The sequence below is a fragment of the Nothoprocta perdicaria genome, unplaced genomic scaffold (genome assembly GCF_003342845.1).
Source record: "Nothoprocta perdicaria isolate Ctin4 unplaced genomic scaffold, notPer1 scaffold_193, whole genome shotgun sequence".
NCBI lineage: Eukaryota > Metazoa > Chordata > Aves > Tinamiformes > Tinamidae > Nothoprocta > Nothoprocta perdicaria.
Window position 1 is genome coordinate 1080126 of NW_020455127.1, and position 12975 is coordinate 1093100.

Consider the following 12975-nt stretch of genomic DNA (forward strand, 5'->3'; position numbering starts at 1 on the left):
TTCCCCAAGGGAAGACAGAGGAAAGGAAGAAGTTTGAAATGCTATYGACAGCAAAGTGAAGTGACAGAAAGCTTTCTAACTGGCTCTAGAAGAGAGAATGTCATGGGAGTCTCATGACTTCCCAGCTGTTAATAGATTTACCTTCTTCACTGTCTGAGGCACTGCTCTTCTCTGGAAGGTTTTCATTCTCATTCAGATCCAAGGATTTTTCTAAGGACCTGCTCCTGACTAGATTAACAGGTTTTCTTTCTGAAGATGGAAGAGGGCTCTTCTTTATTTGCTTTTCACTCGGGGACTCCTCCACCTGAGATACCCAAGAGAAAGAGGCATCAATAACTACCAGCCACACAAAGCAAGTCAGAAAGCTGCTTTCAAAAACAGAAAGCCATACAGAGGAAGCCACAAGTTTTATCTGTTCACTTATCTCCCAGTCAAGCACTAAACCCTCTCTTTGTTCCCCTACTGCAGCCAAGTCCCTTCCTCTTTACTTCAGATTCTTCCACTTCTTGCATGACCACAAACCCATTGACCTAACACAGTTTATTTGTTTTTTAACAGCACGGTAAGACTTCTGCCAACTTAGCAAAGAGCCCAACAATCCTGAGGGAAAACACAGCAAAAGCAAGCAGGGACTTTGCTTTCAGCAGGACTAAATGAGCCAAGTTATGTATTTGGAAAGTACTCATTTTTTATGGCTCCAGTAGCCTTTGGTGCAAGGAACTTGCACACGAGAGGTGCAAGTACATGGATGTGGGTTTTATAAAGGTCTGTAGGCCATCTCAAACACAGAAGCAGGACATCCTCCAACACATCACTGAATCAAAGATGTCACTTTGAACTCAGAATTTCAATACATGCGAGTTAAGCTTACCAAAGGAGGCCATCAGACACTTCAATAAGTGGAGGCTACTGAGACTTCACGTACAACATTTATACATCTTAAGTTATCACCCTAAAAGCTTGGCTACCAGCTAAGAACCATGGTCTTTATTCTAAACTTTTTCCTCAAAGCTCCCATTGCCTGTGGGGAAACAACAATTGGGGCTTAGTACTGCAGGCCACCAAGCGCTGCTATACATGGATCATARTAAATAAGATCAGACCTTCCCAATAAAGTAGTTCTGATTCATCTGCAATACTGTCTTCCTTAAAGATTATTCAGCGCTGACTCCAAAAAAGCAAGAGCATTAGCTCCTTAAACAATCCTGACACTTCCYGTACTTCTAGGCTCTCTTCAAAACAAAGATAATCTCTTTCTATGCAACTGAAGGACCATTAACAGAAGTGGGTGGCTGGGAAAGGAGACAGACATGTATTTGACTGCAGTATAAGCAGGCAAAGATATTCCCTCAAGGTCAAAAGAGAAAAGGAAGACTGCAACAGAAGAGCTGATCAATTAACAAGTGTTCCCATTGGAAGGAACAACCACGGCTGAAGTTTTTGCAGTTCCGCCACGGGAACTAGGACAGAAACCAGCATTTCTATGACAACATGCCATGCCAGCGAGGATGAAAGTACAAACCAGCCAATTTTGGCAAAACATTTTGCCTGAACAGCAGCACGCAGATCCTGGCCACAGTATTTTGGTAAAGATTTGGGATCTGATGAACAGGCAGAGCGATGAATAGGCAGAGCTCAGACCAGCACTCTAAGAGCAGCCCCACTCTGCCAGACACACGGAAGGAAAGTCAGGTTTAAGTCAGAAGACTGTAGGAAAACAGCTCCTACAAAAAAACTTCCTTGAAGGTTTCCTGGAAAAAACAGTTCTGATGAAGTCTGCATGTTGTGCTGCACCTCAAACACAGTTTTCTTGTCTATTTATTTTATCCTTCCTCTCTCCCTTTTTCCCTGGAACAGTAAACTAAGCAGTTTATCAAGACTACGCTTCAGCTCTAGGTCTTTTTAAAGGCAGATTATTCAGAGTAGAATCTCAGGTTTTCCCTATCACACACACTTTCTTCTAGGATTTCCATTTCACTCAGCCTTTGACATCTGACTTGAGACAGACCAAGGGTGTTTGCTGCCTATCTATCTGAACTCATCAACTCTGGTTTGAAACTTCCTTAACCCCTAAAATCAGTTTTAGCAAATAAAAATAGCCAGAAAAAAAAAATATATGCTAATCAAGGACTGCAAGCCTCTCCTTTCCTCCCTCTCCAAATTTTCAGAACAGATATAGCAATTAGGTACCCAACCTCAATTAGGAAATATCTCGTTGTTCTTCCGCTCTTGTATCCCCAACCTTGGCATTTCCCATGGGATATCTATTAACCAAGGGAAAATGCCTGTAACCTTTTTGTAGTACGACTGCACTTAGGAGCCCAGCAGCTGTGCCAGACATTGAACTCCTCATATATTACCACTAAGGCACTTCCTTCACCAAACAGCTCAGCAGATACACAAATTCACAGAACACTGAAAGAAACACCCAGAATTGCTGGTTATTCAGTGGTAACCCCTCCAAGAGGGGAGTGAAAAACCCCATTACACAACATAATTTTCCCTCACCCATCCTTTCTGAAACATTTAGGAAATCTTATTAAAACAAAATTGTAAATTTGACTACAGCTAACCTCCAAAAAGAAGGATGCAAAGCATAAACTAACTTCTGATAAACCCCATCTACAAGAGAGATAAAAGAAGGCTATGAAAAGATGTTATTTAAAGATAAATGTCTCTAAGTAAGCACTGCTGTGTTAAGAGTAAAGGAAAGAATTAATTTCATAAAGCAGTCACAAAAATACACAGGGCCCCTAGCAAGGCAGCTGAAACATCTTTCCCGCCCCCCTCCTCTTTTCCTACATCCGAGAAGGCCAAGGATAATGCCTCATGATGTCCCAGTCAGCTTATGCAGCAAATTAGTGATATGACACTGATGTTTGGTCATTTCTGAGATTCAAGAATACAGTTTCTAGACCTTTAAGAGTCTAAAAGATACCCTTGAAGTCTAGAGACATTCACATGTTCAACTCCTCATTGGAAACCTTCTGGACTACCATGATTTTTAACAGACTATTTGAGGGGGTGTCAGCCCCATGCAGCTTTATCCTTCTGTACCAATGTACAAGCTAAACTTGCTCCTCAGCTACAAGCAGCAAAAAAGGCCACGTGGCCACTTACTCCYGGCGCCGTGTGCCCGTTGAGCGGCTCTCCTTCTGTTTGGAGCGGGGGGTCCCGAGYGGAGACGGTCGCTTTAGGTTGTTTTTCATCCTTTTCTCCAGCTTCATCACAAACGCTGGATCTGTCCAAAGCAAAAAAGAAGATCTTTTTCAGATAATTTCTGCAGTTTTGACAGCTAAAAACTTCCTTTAAAAGCAAACAAACACAAGACCTTAATCTGTAGCTTTTTAGCCAGTACTAAGACCATTGASTCTTCCCACATCCAGCTCATGAATCCATCAATCCACATTTCTCTCCCATTCTCACCTCTCAAAATTCATCTTCTGCCTATAAGGTTAATAAAGTCAAACACTCATGAACCAGAGAGAAAGTGAGTGCAGGGGAAAAATGCTAGACACAGGYTGCCTAGCCTAAATTTGGAAGGAAAATGTCTAAGATAAAAAAAAAATGCATTTTCCTTACTATAAAATTGCATAATAGTTTGTTTTTATGGTAAATGACTAGAAAATATTTAATTGAGCATCTTTTGAAGCTTGAAGTGAGCTTGGAGAAATTTTTAAACACACGCTCTCAGAKAGCAAAAGAGTAAAAAGGAGACAAGCTAGCGAGTTCAGCTTTCTACAGTTATTCTCATACATATTCAAAATGAAAACCTCCCTATTAGAACAAAACTGAAATTTTCACAAGCTAATGTTTATATCAAGCAACCAAGGAAGCTAAAAAAAATCCATATACAATTAGATTCTTCTCACTTCCTAAATCGAACTCACCACAATACAAAAATAAGCTACCTACAACAAACACAACCCCCCAAACGAGACAGACTTTAGGAAAGCAAAGCAACAAGTTTCAATCTCCAAGGAAGACAGGAGAATAGGGAAGAAAGGAAGTGTCTGAACATCCCACAGAGCCYTGTTCCTTACTCTCTGCTGTCCAACAATATGGAAGGACAGTATTTCCATAAGCTTTCTAACCTCCTCTTACCGAGGCTGCCCGTTGTCCTCGGAGGATGAGTGAAAATTCTCCATCTCCTCAGTATTCAGGCCCAGCTCGGAGCCATAGCTCTGGTGCACCAGCTGCCAGAATTCCTGCTTGGTCAGTCTCTGGAAGGAAGGGAAGCAAGCTGGTCAGGAACTGCGGTCCGGGACAGTAAGGCAGAGCAGCTAAAATGCTAAGTTGTTTAAATTATGCCACAGCCTTTAACCTCACTTCTGACAAGGACTAAAAGCATTTAGCTATCGCATTTCAAGATTGGATTTCAGCATTTTGGGGAACTGGACTCCCACCTACTYTGTCCTCGTCCCATCACTTTTCAACCATTAAAGGCAAACACTAAATATATATAGATATATTTAAAAGAAAAAAAAAATACATATATGCTTCTAGCCATCACTAACTTCTTAATTCATCACCAATATTTTCAGTTACCTTCAAAGCAGCTCCCTTTTGAATTCCATGGACTATGGCACAAGACCAGACCGGTAGCTAGCAGGGAGACTCTCTCTAGTCTTGGATAAACCGCTCAGTAGATTTTTGCCTGTCTTCTCATGAGGTTTAAAGCACTTTACAGGTGGTGCCAAGCTAATATTTGTCCCTAGCTGCCGCTGTCTGTGGTGACTCAATCAAAGTCTCTCCGAGTTGGGAAGGGAGGTGCTGGATTTGGAAGAGCACTACTTCCCTTGACTGCGGAGCATTGCCCCGGTGCCAGCCAGCGGCTCTGCTTCTGCTCTGGTCACCTCCCGTGGCCACTCTATAAATGCGCATGACTRCTGGGATATATTTAAGCTCTCTCAGATCATTGGGAAAGTTAAGCAAGCCAACRTGCGACAAACTCCTATCTGCAAAGTAAGCAGCAGGCTCCAAAGTCCACTTTTTCCATGTTGTGGAGGGCTCAAAGAAGGGGATTTGACAGAGCTCAGAGAACGAAACTAGTACTCTTTAAAGGAACCCGCCACACTGGAAAAAGTGCCTCAGCCCCCATCCATATTGATCAAGGGAACAGAACTTTGCTAATGAGGCAGTAACACAAGCACCGCTTGCTTATTTGCATGAAGCGATCACCTTAGGGAGCCATGCATTATTCAGAGGCCTTTTCCAGCATTCCCCCCCTCCTCCTCGCCCCGCCGCCGCGTTGGTGGGACGAGCGCGAGCCTCACGGCGGGACAAGCACGAGCCTCACCTGCGCTCGCCGGCAGAGCCGCGGCCGCCGCGCTCCCACTTCCTGCAACGCCCCGGCAGCCGGGCGCGGGCAGGGCCGGGGCGGCCGCGGGCAGCTCCCGCGTTCGCGGGGAGCGGGAGCTGGTGACTCAGCCTCGCTCGGGGCCACGGCGCTGCAAGGCCTGGGGCAGGGGGCGGCCGCCCCGCTTTCCACCTCCGTGCCCTGTTGTGGGAGCCGCAACCTCCAGCGGCCACAACTAAGCTGCAAACTGTTTGCGCGAAAGGGCTGAGAAGAATCAGACACCTTTCTGCTGGGAACTACAGGACCGAAACCAGCCAACTGCCACCGTGTGCCCGATACTGCCACTACCCGTATGCCAAGTGCTAAGAAGGGCAGATGGCCAAGGCCACAAGTTAAATTCACCCTCTGCAGCAGCCTGTAGGCTCAGCAGGCTGCCCCTGTACGAGGAGTTCAGGGGCTGGCAAACAGCAGAGGAGTTCTAAGCTGTGCATTTTTAGGACATATAGAGTCATTTATAGTGTCATTATAAAGCCACCGCTATAAACCAACTGCTGCTTCAAGAAATTGTGCCCTCTGAAAGAAACAGTGCTCGGTTATTGCAATAAGTCATCAACGGGGCAGGCCAGCAGCAAATCACACTTGCTCCGGTGTACCAGGGGAGACAAGCTCCGGAGGGCAAGAAGCTTACAAATATTGCCTGGATCAGATTTGTACCTATGAGCAAAGAGGCTTGAGGGGTTCTGAAGCCCTGCTCTGAAGAGGAATTACATCGTCCTCTCAAGACAACAGCATATGCTGGATTTTTTTTTTCCTTCTCCCTCATCTCTCTTCATATACCAAGATTGCAAGCAGCAGCTAGGACATGTTCTTGTTTTCTGAGCTAGCAGCTAAGACACCAGTATTTTTATTTCATGCTATTCAGAGTGGTGGCACAGAATAAGCAATACTATATAAAATGCCACTGACGAGCAAGATAAAGATAAGCATGCAATAAATGACCCTTTTCCACTGCCTTGACACAGAAGCTGACAGGCAGAGCTGCTGCCATTTTATCTTCACTTCAAGAACCCCCAGTTCATCCAAATTTCTGCCCCCTTGCACATCTCTGCACTTACCTGCTGCAGCGTCTCTGGGGACCAGCGCAAATCTCTACCCACCAAAGCACAAGACAACAGGAACATAAATCCAGCTCTAAGAGGACTCAAGGGAATTGAGACTGATCAAGTTAAGCTCTTGTTCCATTAGAAATAAGGAACGCTGTATTTGTTTGGGATTTAAATGACCTGCCTAATTAGATTTTAATTAACTCCTTCCCCTCAAACTGGAAGGATATTTGACACCTGTAGATTTTAAGGAAATAAATGTCACTGCTGTTATTTCCCATAAAAGCCATTAGTAAAGTTGCTTTACCAGTCTGGAGAATCTGTCSTAACACACAAATTTTGGTTCATTTTGGTTGACGAACTACTAAATTACTGAAAGCGTGAGCAGATGTGGAAGCAGCTATCTGTTTTATCAGGGCTGGTATCATGTCTCTTCAGGACCTATGTTAATGACTCCTCCATTTTCCATGATGTTTCCCTCTTGAACAGGAGCATTTAAAAACAAATAAATAAAAAGTCTAGAAGWCGCCATTAAGCACATTTTGCTATAGGAACAAATAGAAGTGGATTTTTTTCCCCTCAAGAGAAACAAGTCTTTGAACAAGCCTTTAAAATGAGAAAACYTAAGGAAGGCCGTCTTAAGAGAAAGGTCCCCACAGAATTCCTGAGGGACCAAAGGAGAAGGGCATTAAACACAAAATGCTGCTCTCTGAGCAGGATTTGAAGAAACCAAGAGCTGGAGAACTGCAAGTCAGCTAAGGGCACCAGGGATCCTACCAGGACAATAGCACAAACTTGTTGGAGAGGGATAGATAAGAGTCTGAAGGTCCAAGGAAGCCAAGGAGCAGCATGCAGCTATTTATCGCTTCTCTCGTGACCTACAGGTAAACAGCAAATCACTTTTTCAAGCCACACTGATCTTACACACGGCTATTCATTCAGCTGTCTGAAACACGTGACATCAGGTACAAGGCAGAACGGCCACAAGATGGAGATCTGAGAAAGGGCATGTTGACCCTAGCAAGGATCTGAAGGGGTCTCCGGTGAGAGCGCAGCATTAAAGGAGGCAGGCTTCTCCTCAGAGGCATGACCACAGAGGGCAAAAGCCCTCAGCAGGAAGTGTGTTGAAGAGGCCAGAGCCAGTGACTGAAAATGACCCTCGGACTACATGTCAATTTGAAGTACAAACAGCCCCAGATCTAAATCCTGCCACCTGGTGATTATTTACCTCAGGGGGCATATATCAGCACTGTTGCAACTGACACTACTTTCACCAGCAAAGAATAGAAATGCAGTGGGAAATTCAACCCTAAACAGCATAGAACTTTATTGCCTCTGTTGTAGACCTATGGATAGGTTTGTAGATCTGAATGCTCATATATTTGCCCCCCTCCCCAACTGCATCAAACTAATCAGTAAGAGAGCTACCATTCCTAACGTTGGCAAAACATTAGTGCCAGTTACGCATRCAAGTCCAAAGATGCCAAGTTACTGCATGAAGAGATGGCTATGATGGTACAATTAAACAGCAGCTGATTTGAGGATAAACATTTCAAAGGAAAGAGCATTAATTTGGTCTTAATTGGCAGTTTCCTCATTTTCAGCCTCTGTTTTTACAAAAAAAAAATGCCTGTAGGCTGCCTTAAAATTCACCTAACCAAAAATGTGTGTGGGAACTATATTCCGGCATCGCAACAGCTTTAAGCCTTTAGGGACCATTGTCGTGCAGACTTATACAAGGATTACTTAGGCATTCAGTTGCAACTGCATTGGAAAATTAAAACAAAAGCCATAAACAGGAAGGAATTGGTTTAGCAAAAAAAATTAAAAAATCATATTTACAGTGATGCTTTGCAACAAAAGTATCATTATGTTTTTGGAAAGAAGATTAGCTTAAGTGCCACAAATGGCAATATAAATCAAGCTAACTAGCAGAAGCTGGCAAAATACACTTCCACATTGCTGAGCCCGCTTTCGTTGTGTTTATTCAAGGTCAGGAGAGTTGTAACAAGTGGGCTGGCAAAGGTTCAGCTCACTTATTCAAGAAGGTGCCYTTTGCTTATCTGGTCACAAATTAGCCATAAGAAATGCAAAGCAAATGTATACTTCATAATGCATGAAGCAAACGTATGCAATTCAGTTCTATATGCTTAAGTTGGTACCTAGGAGAAGCATGCAGCTGGCTCAGTCATCTTCAATAAGTGCTCCATCAACAGCAAAGCTGCAGATGGCAACATGAAAAGGGAAAAGTGGAAAGAGTKTATCTGGAATTTCCAGGACAAGCACCTGGAAACACACCAGGTTAGAATTCTGCATAAGAAAGAAAAACTTTAAGTAAYGTCTTTTATTTCTTAAGCAACATCTTTTATCATCCAAAGCTACATCTGTGCAAACTAGAAAGATCCTTTCACTGTTAACTAACCACGGGCACCAACACTTGCACACTTACCTTATCCAGCAACACATTCTGCCATAAGCGGAAGATGCTGAGGTAGCTTCTGTCTCTTGCACTGAATGACGTGAAGAAAAACTGCAGAAAAAGACAAAAAAAAAGTTTACTTGCAGGAATTTGCTGAAGAAAACCAGAATGCTTCCTCCTCTTCCAAATACTGTATGGTGATATCAGCAGTGACTTGCTCCTCTCACTCAAACCTGGGCTCATTTCTAATGCTTCCTAAAGCATGACACACCACTTCTCACCGCTGTTTGAAGCTTGCAAGAGAGAGTTTCCCAGTCTCCATACAGTATATAAAGGACACATTTGCTCTTTTGGGCAAACTGCAATCTTTTGTATCTTTAGTGCAAGGAAAGGCTTCCCCTTCAAGTAAATGACAAGTCTAATCTTTCTCTTAATTCTAAGTGGGAGGTTTAACCAACTAAAAAGATGCATGAGCCTAATTCTTACAGGCCAGAACCATTCCCATCCTTCCCCCCCTATATTCCCTTTGCCCATCTTTTCACATGAGAACAGCTAATCATTAAAATAGGATAACAATTAAATGCATCACTTGTGGGATTAAAATTCTCTTAGTGTGAAGTTTAAGCAGAGAAAGAGGGTTATCTGGATGATGGAAGTTAATCATTGAGAAGAAATATGGGAAGAAACAGCCAATTCTGACACAGCAGAATTTGGCATGGAGCAGTCACAGATTCACCCTGGAAATTGTCCTTTTTACTCAGCCAAGAATAATCATTTTAAAGGTACTATTCTTAACAATTCTTACTGGCAGAAGAAGCATCGTGAAATATGTTGCCCATAAGAGTATTCTGCTTCATATGTTACTTCCCCCCCCCATATACGGCCCCAAAAAACCTACAGTTCCAACAGAGCTCTGTGTTATGAGGAGACATCTCTACAATCTGAAACCCACTGAAAGACAGTTCTTTCATCCCCCGCAATTCTTTTTTGCAAGAGGATTTTAAAACCAGAGATTAAAAAAAGTCTGAATGGAAAGCCACTGAAAACCCCTACAAAGCCCCCACAAAAGACATAAATACACACCACACAAATACATTAAAGTTTTGGGGGTAAAAATCCAGCATCAGTGGGACAGGCTCTCCTACTTTGTCCCCTGTGGATGGCTGAATTATGAGGCCAGTAGGTGTAGAGACCAAGCTACCAAGTCTGCCTTGCAGTCAGACAGTTTCCTGACAAAACTGGAAGATTTGACATGGAAATAGTTACTTACGAATTAAAAAATAAAATAAAATAAAATAAATAAAAAAAATAAAAAAAATAAAAAAAATAAAAAGAGAGCTCTGCCCTGGAAATTACCATTTTAAATAAAAGTGTTTAAATACAGTTTTTCTCACCTTCTCTCCTTTCGTTGCTATCTGTATGGCATTTGGAATAAGCCGAGCGGTCTTCTCCTTTGTCATGAAAGTGATATCCTTCAAGGCAATAGAAATCTAAGCAGGAACAGATTTAATAAGACATTAAAAGTAATTGCCAAGTCTGAAAAGCTGTAAAGCCATTGAACATGCAAGAAAAAAATCACAAACTAACCCATAACACTGGGATAAAATACAGCTGGGGTCACAGGGGTAATGGCTGTCTCCAGCTGTGTCCCCAGCTGTTAACATTAACAACAAGTACCCAAAAGCAGAAACAAGTTACACCCACATTAACACAACTGGAGTTATTTTCTCTTTTTCATAGGATAAAAAGCCCAGCACTTTCTCTATTCATATTAGTGCAGCCTGCTACAGGAGGGTCCCAAAACCTGGCTCTGCCAATCCAGCTCCCAAGCTCAGATATCACTATACCACTCTGGCAAGCAAGGGGAGAGTAAGTTACTAGGATGCATGGCATTCTGGGGAGGCAGGGAAGAAGAAAAAAGTCTTTCAAAAGCTTAACTATACAAGGCTGCAACTTCAAAAGGACTTTTCTTTCTTCCTTCCTCCCATATCTTAAAAAAAAAGATTTTTCAACCAGATCCTTTACTGCTGATAAAATTAAGCTTGATTTTCAGTATTTTCACACCTCTGCTGTCCTGAGTGCACAGGGGCTACTTGTCAGCTATCCTGTGCACTTCAGAATACACACAGCAGACCTTAGATTATGTCAAGATAGAAGTGCTCTGATGTCTGCAGAACATTTTGCCACTTCTCTATTGATTCTAGGCCATCCTTGTCTTTGTTATTCACTGTTTTATGTTATCTCTGCTGCAAATGCAATAACTGCTTGAAAGAAAAATTTAACTCAGTCCAATTTGACAGGAACAGAGGCCAATGTGTCAAACACCTAGTTTGTAGCCTCACAAACTAGAAGTCCCAGCACAAGAACTTGCATCAAAGATAATTTAGATTCTCCTCAGTTATCCTGAAATGCTGGCATTTATACATGAGATGAAACTAAGGTTCAACATCAAAGTCTTTGAGCAGTACTCGGTAGCGTATCATGCTCCCAGCCTTACGGAAGRATATCACATGTTAAGCTCCTTCATAGGGGAACTCTTTTTAGCATGGAGTTAAGAGGCAAATTGAGAATTAGAATGTAAAAGCTCAACTTCAGCACACACGGGGAAAGTGTAATTCCTAAACTGCTTCCTAGGCCGAATAACTGAGCAGGCTTCCTGTGGCACACAGAGGCCTCCACTTATAAGGCAATAAATCTGCACTTCTACCTAGGGCCTTTCTTCTTTTCAGCTTGAAGTCACCAGCGTGAGCTTGACAGGATAAAAGTTCCTCATCCAAACCTTAAAGTCTAAGAGAAAGACAACATGGGATGCACATGAGGATTTTAAGAAATCTTACTGTGGTCTCCCATCGGAAAATGTTGCTGTGGAAACAGAGCCAGTTTTCCGAGAGATACAAGCGTCCTTGCAGCAAGATATCCTTCTGGAGCGCACAGGCATAATCTGGAGAGGGAGAGCAAGAACATTTACTCACTTTCTGCAGTTCAGTAGACCCAAACACGTTAAYTTGGAATGAAAGAGAGACATGAAAGTGCTGAACAGACCAAAAGCCTCATGCACTTGCTTCCTTCTTCTGAAGCCTGCGAGGGTACCTGGGTTGGGCTGCACCCAGATCCCTCTTCTCAGCACACCCCAGTGCCAGGGTCACCAGAAGTGTCTGCAGGAGGACAATATCCCACGGCCCAACTCCTGTGCATTACCCTGTACTTTCCAGGATGTGACAGGCAAGATGAGGAGAACATATGAAAAGTTTAACTTGTGAATATTTTTAAGTAATATGTAAACAATATCTTATACTATATCAGATTATACTGTTAACTCCTACATAAAAGCACGTCATTTATTTGCCACTAATTAAAGCCCATCACTAGCTAAAGTTATCTACAAAGAAAGGCACGAAAGGCAGCTCGAAGCAATCCAATTCTTCAGGCAGGGGATATTTTCAGAAGCTGGCTCTAAATTTTGTTATGATACTCCCTCTGGGTAAAATATTCCTACTAGGAAATGATTTCATCTAGAAGGCAATTACCCACTATCAGATACCTACTAATTAAGACAAAGGCAGAAGACTTGACTGTACTTTAAAAGCTCTTTGAGAGAACTTAGGTAATTTAAGGGCATGGAGATTCAGGGAAAGGAGTTTCAGAAGTGCTCAGCACTAAGTTGAGGCTTCAGGAGGAGAAGAAAAACAATCAATCATGTCAATGCTCTCCTTAGCTGTACTGCAAAGTTAACAACACAGGCTCCATGCAGAAGCACCAGTATTAGGACAGTTACACTCCAGGTATTTTCTGTATAAGGTATCACTAAAATCCTAAATGAAGAGATGCACTTAAAACTGAAATCAACGGATGCATTTGTTACTTTTAAAAACCTTTTTCCTCTGTTACTATCTGAGCCAGAATACTGATTTTGTACGGACAAGCTGAAGTTGCAAGAAGTTCAGAAGTCCCCAGTCATGCTAACTTTATGGTGAATCACCAGCTGCAGAAGATTCGATACAATTAAGAAATCTCTTGGATTTCCCCTCAAACACTCAAGTGAAAACTATGTTTCTTGCAACAAGCATGGGGCATCCCTACAAGCCCTTCAAGATGCAGCTGCAAGCAGAATTGCATAAAAGAAACCCACCGAGATAAGCCTATGTTTGAAAAGT

General features: G+C 42.6%; 1 protein-coding gene across 1 annotated transcript in view; it reads right to left on the reverse strand.

Moving 5' to 3' along the window:
• The window catches only part of GRAMD1C (GRAM domain containing 1C), a 42878-nt gene that overhangs the window by 15044 nt on the left and 14859 nt on the right, over nt 1–12975 (reverse strand). Inside the window, exons 3-8 of the mRNA XM_026037237.1 lie at nt 11659–11762; nt 10216–10311; nt 8852–8932; nt 4105–4223; nt 3121–3241; nt 142–304 (exon numbers count right to left, since the gene is read on the reverse strand). Coding sequence (XP_025893022.1) covers nt 142–304; nt 3121–3241; nt 4105–4223; nt 8852–8932; nt 10216–10311; nt 11659–11762 — 684 coding nt within the window. The remainder of the gene's footprint in view (nt 1–141; nt 305–3120; nt 3242–4104; nt 4224–8851; nt 8933–10215; nt 10312–11658; nt 11763–12975) is intronic.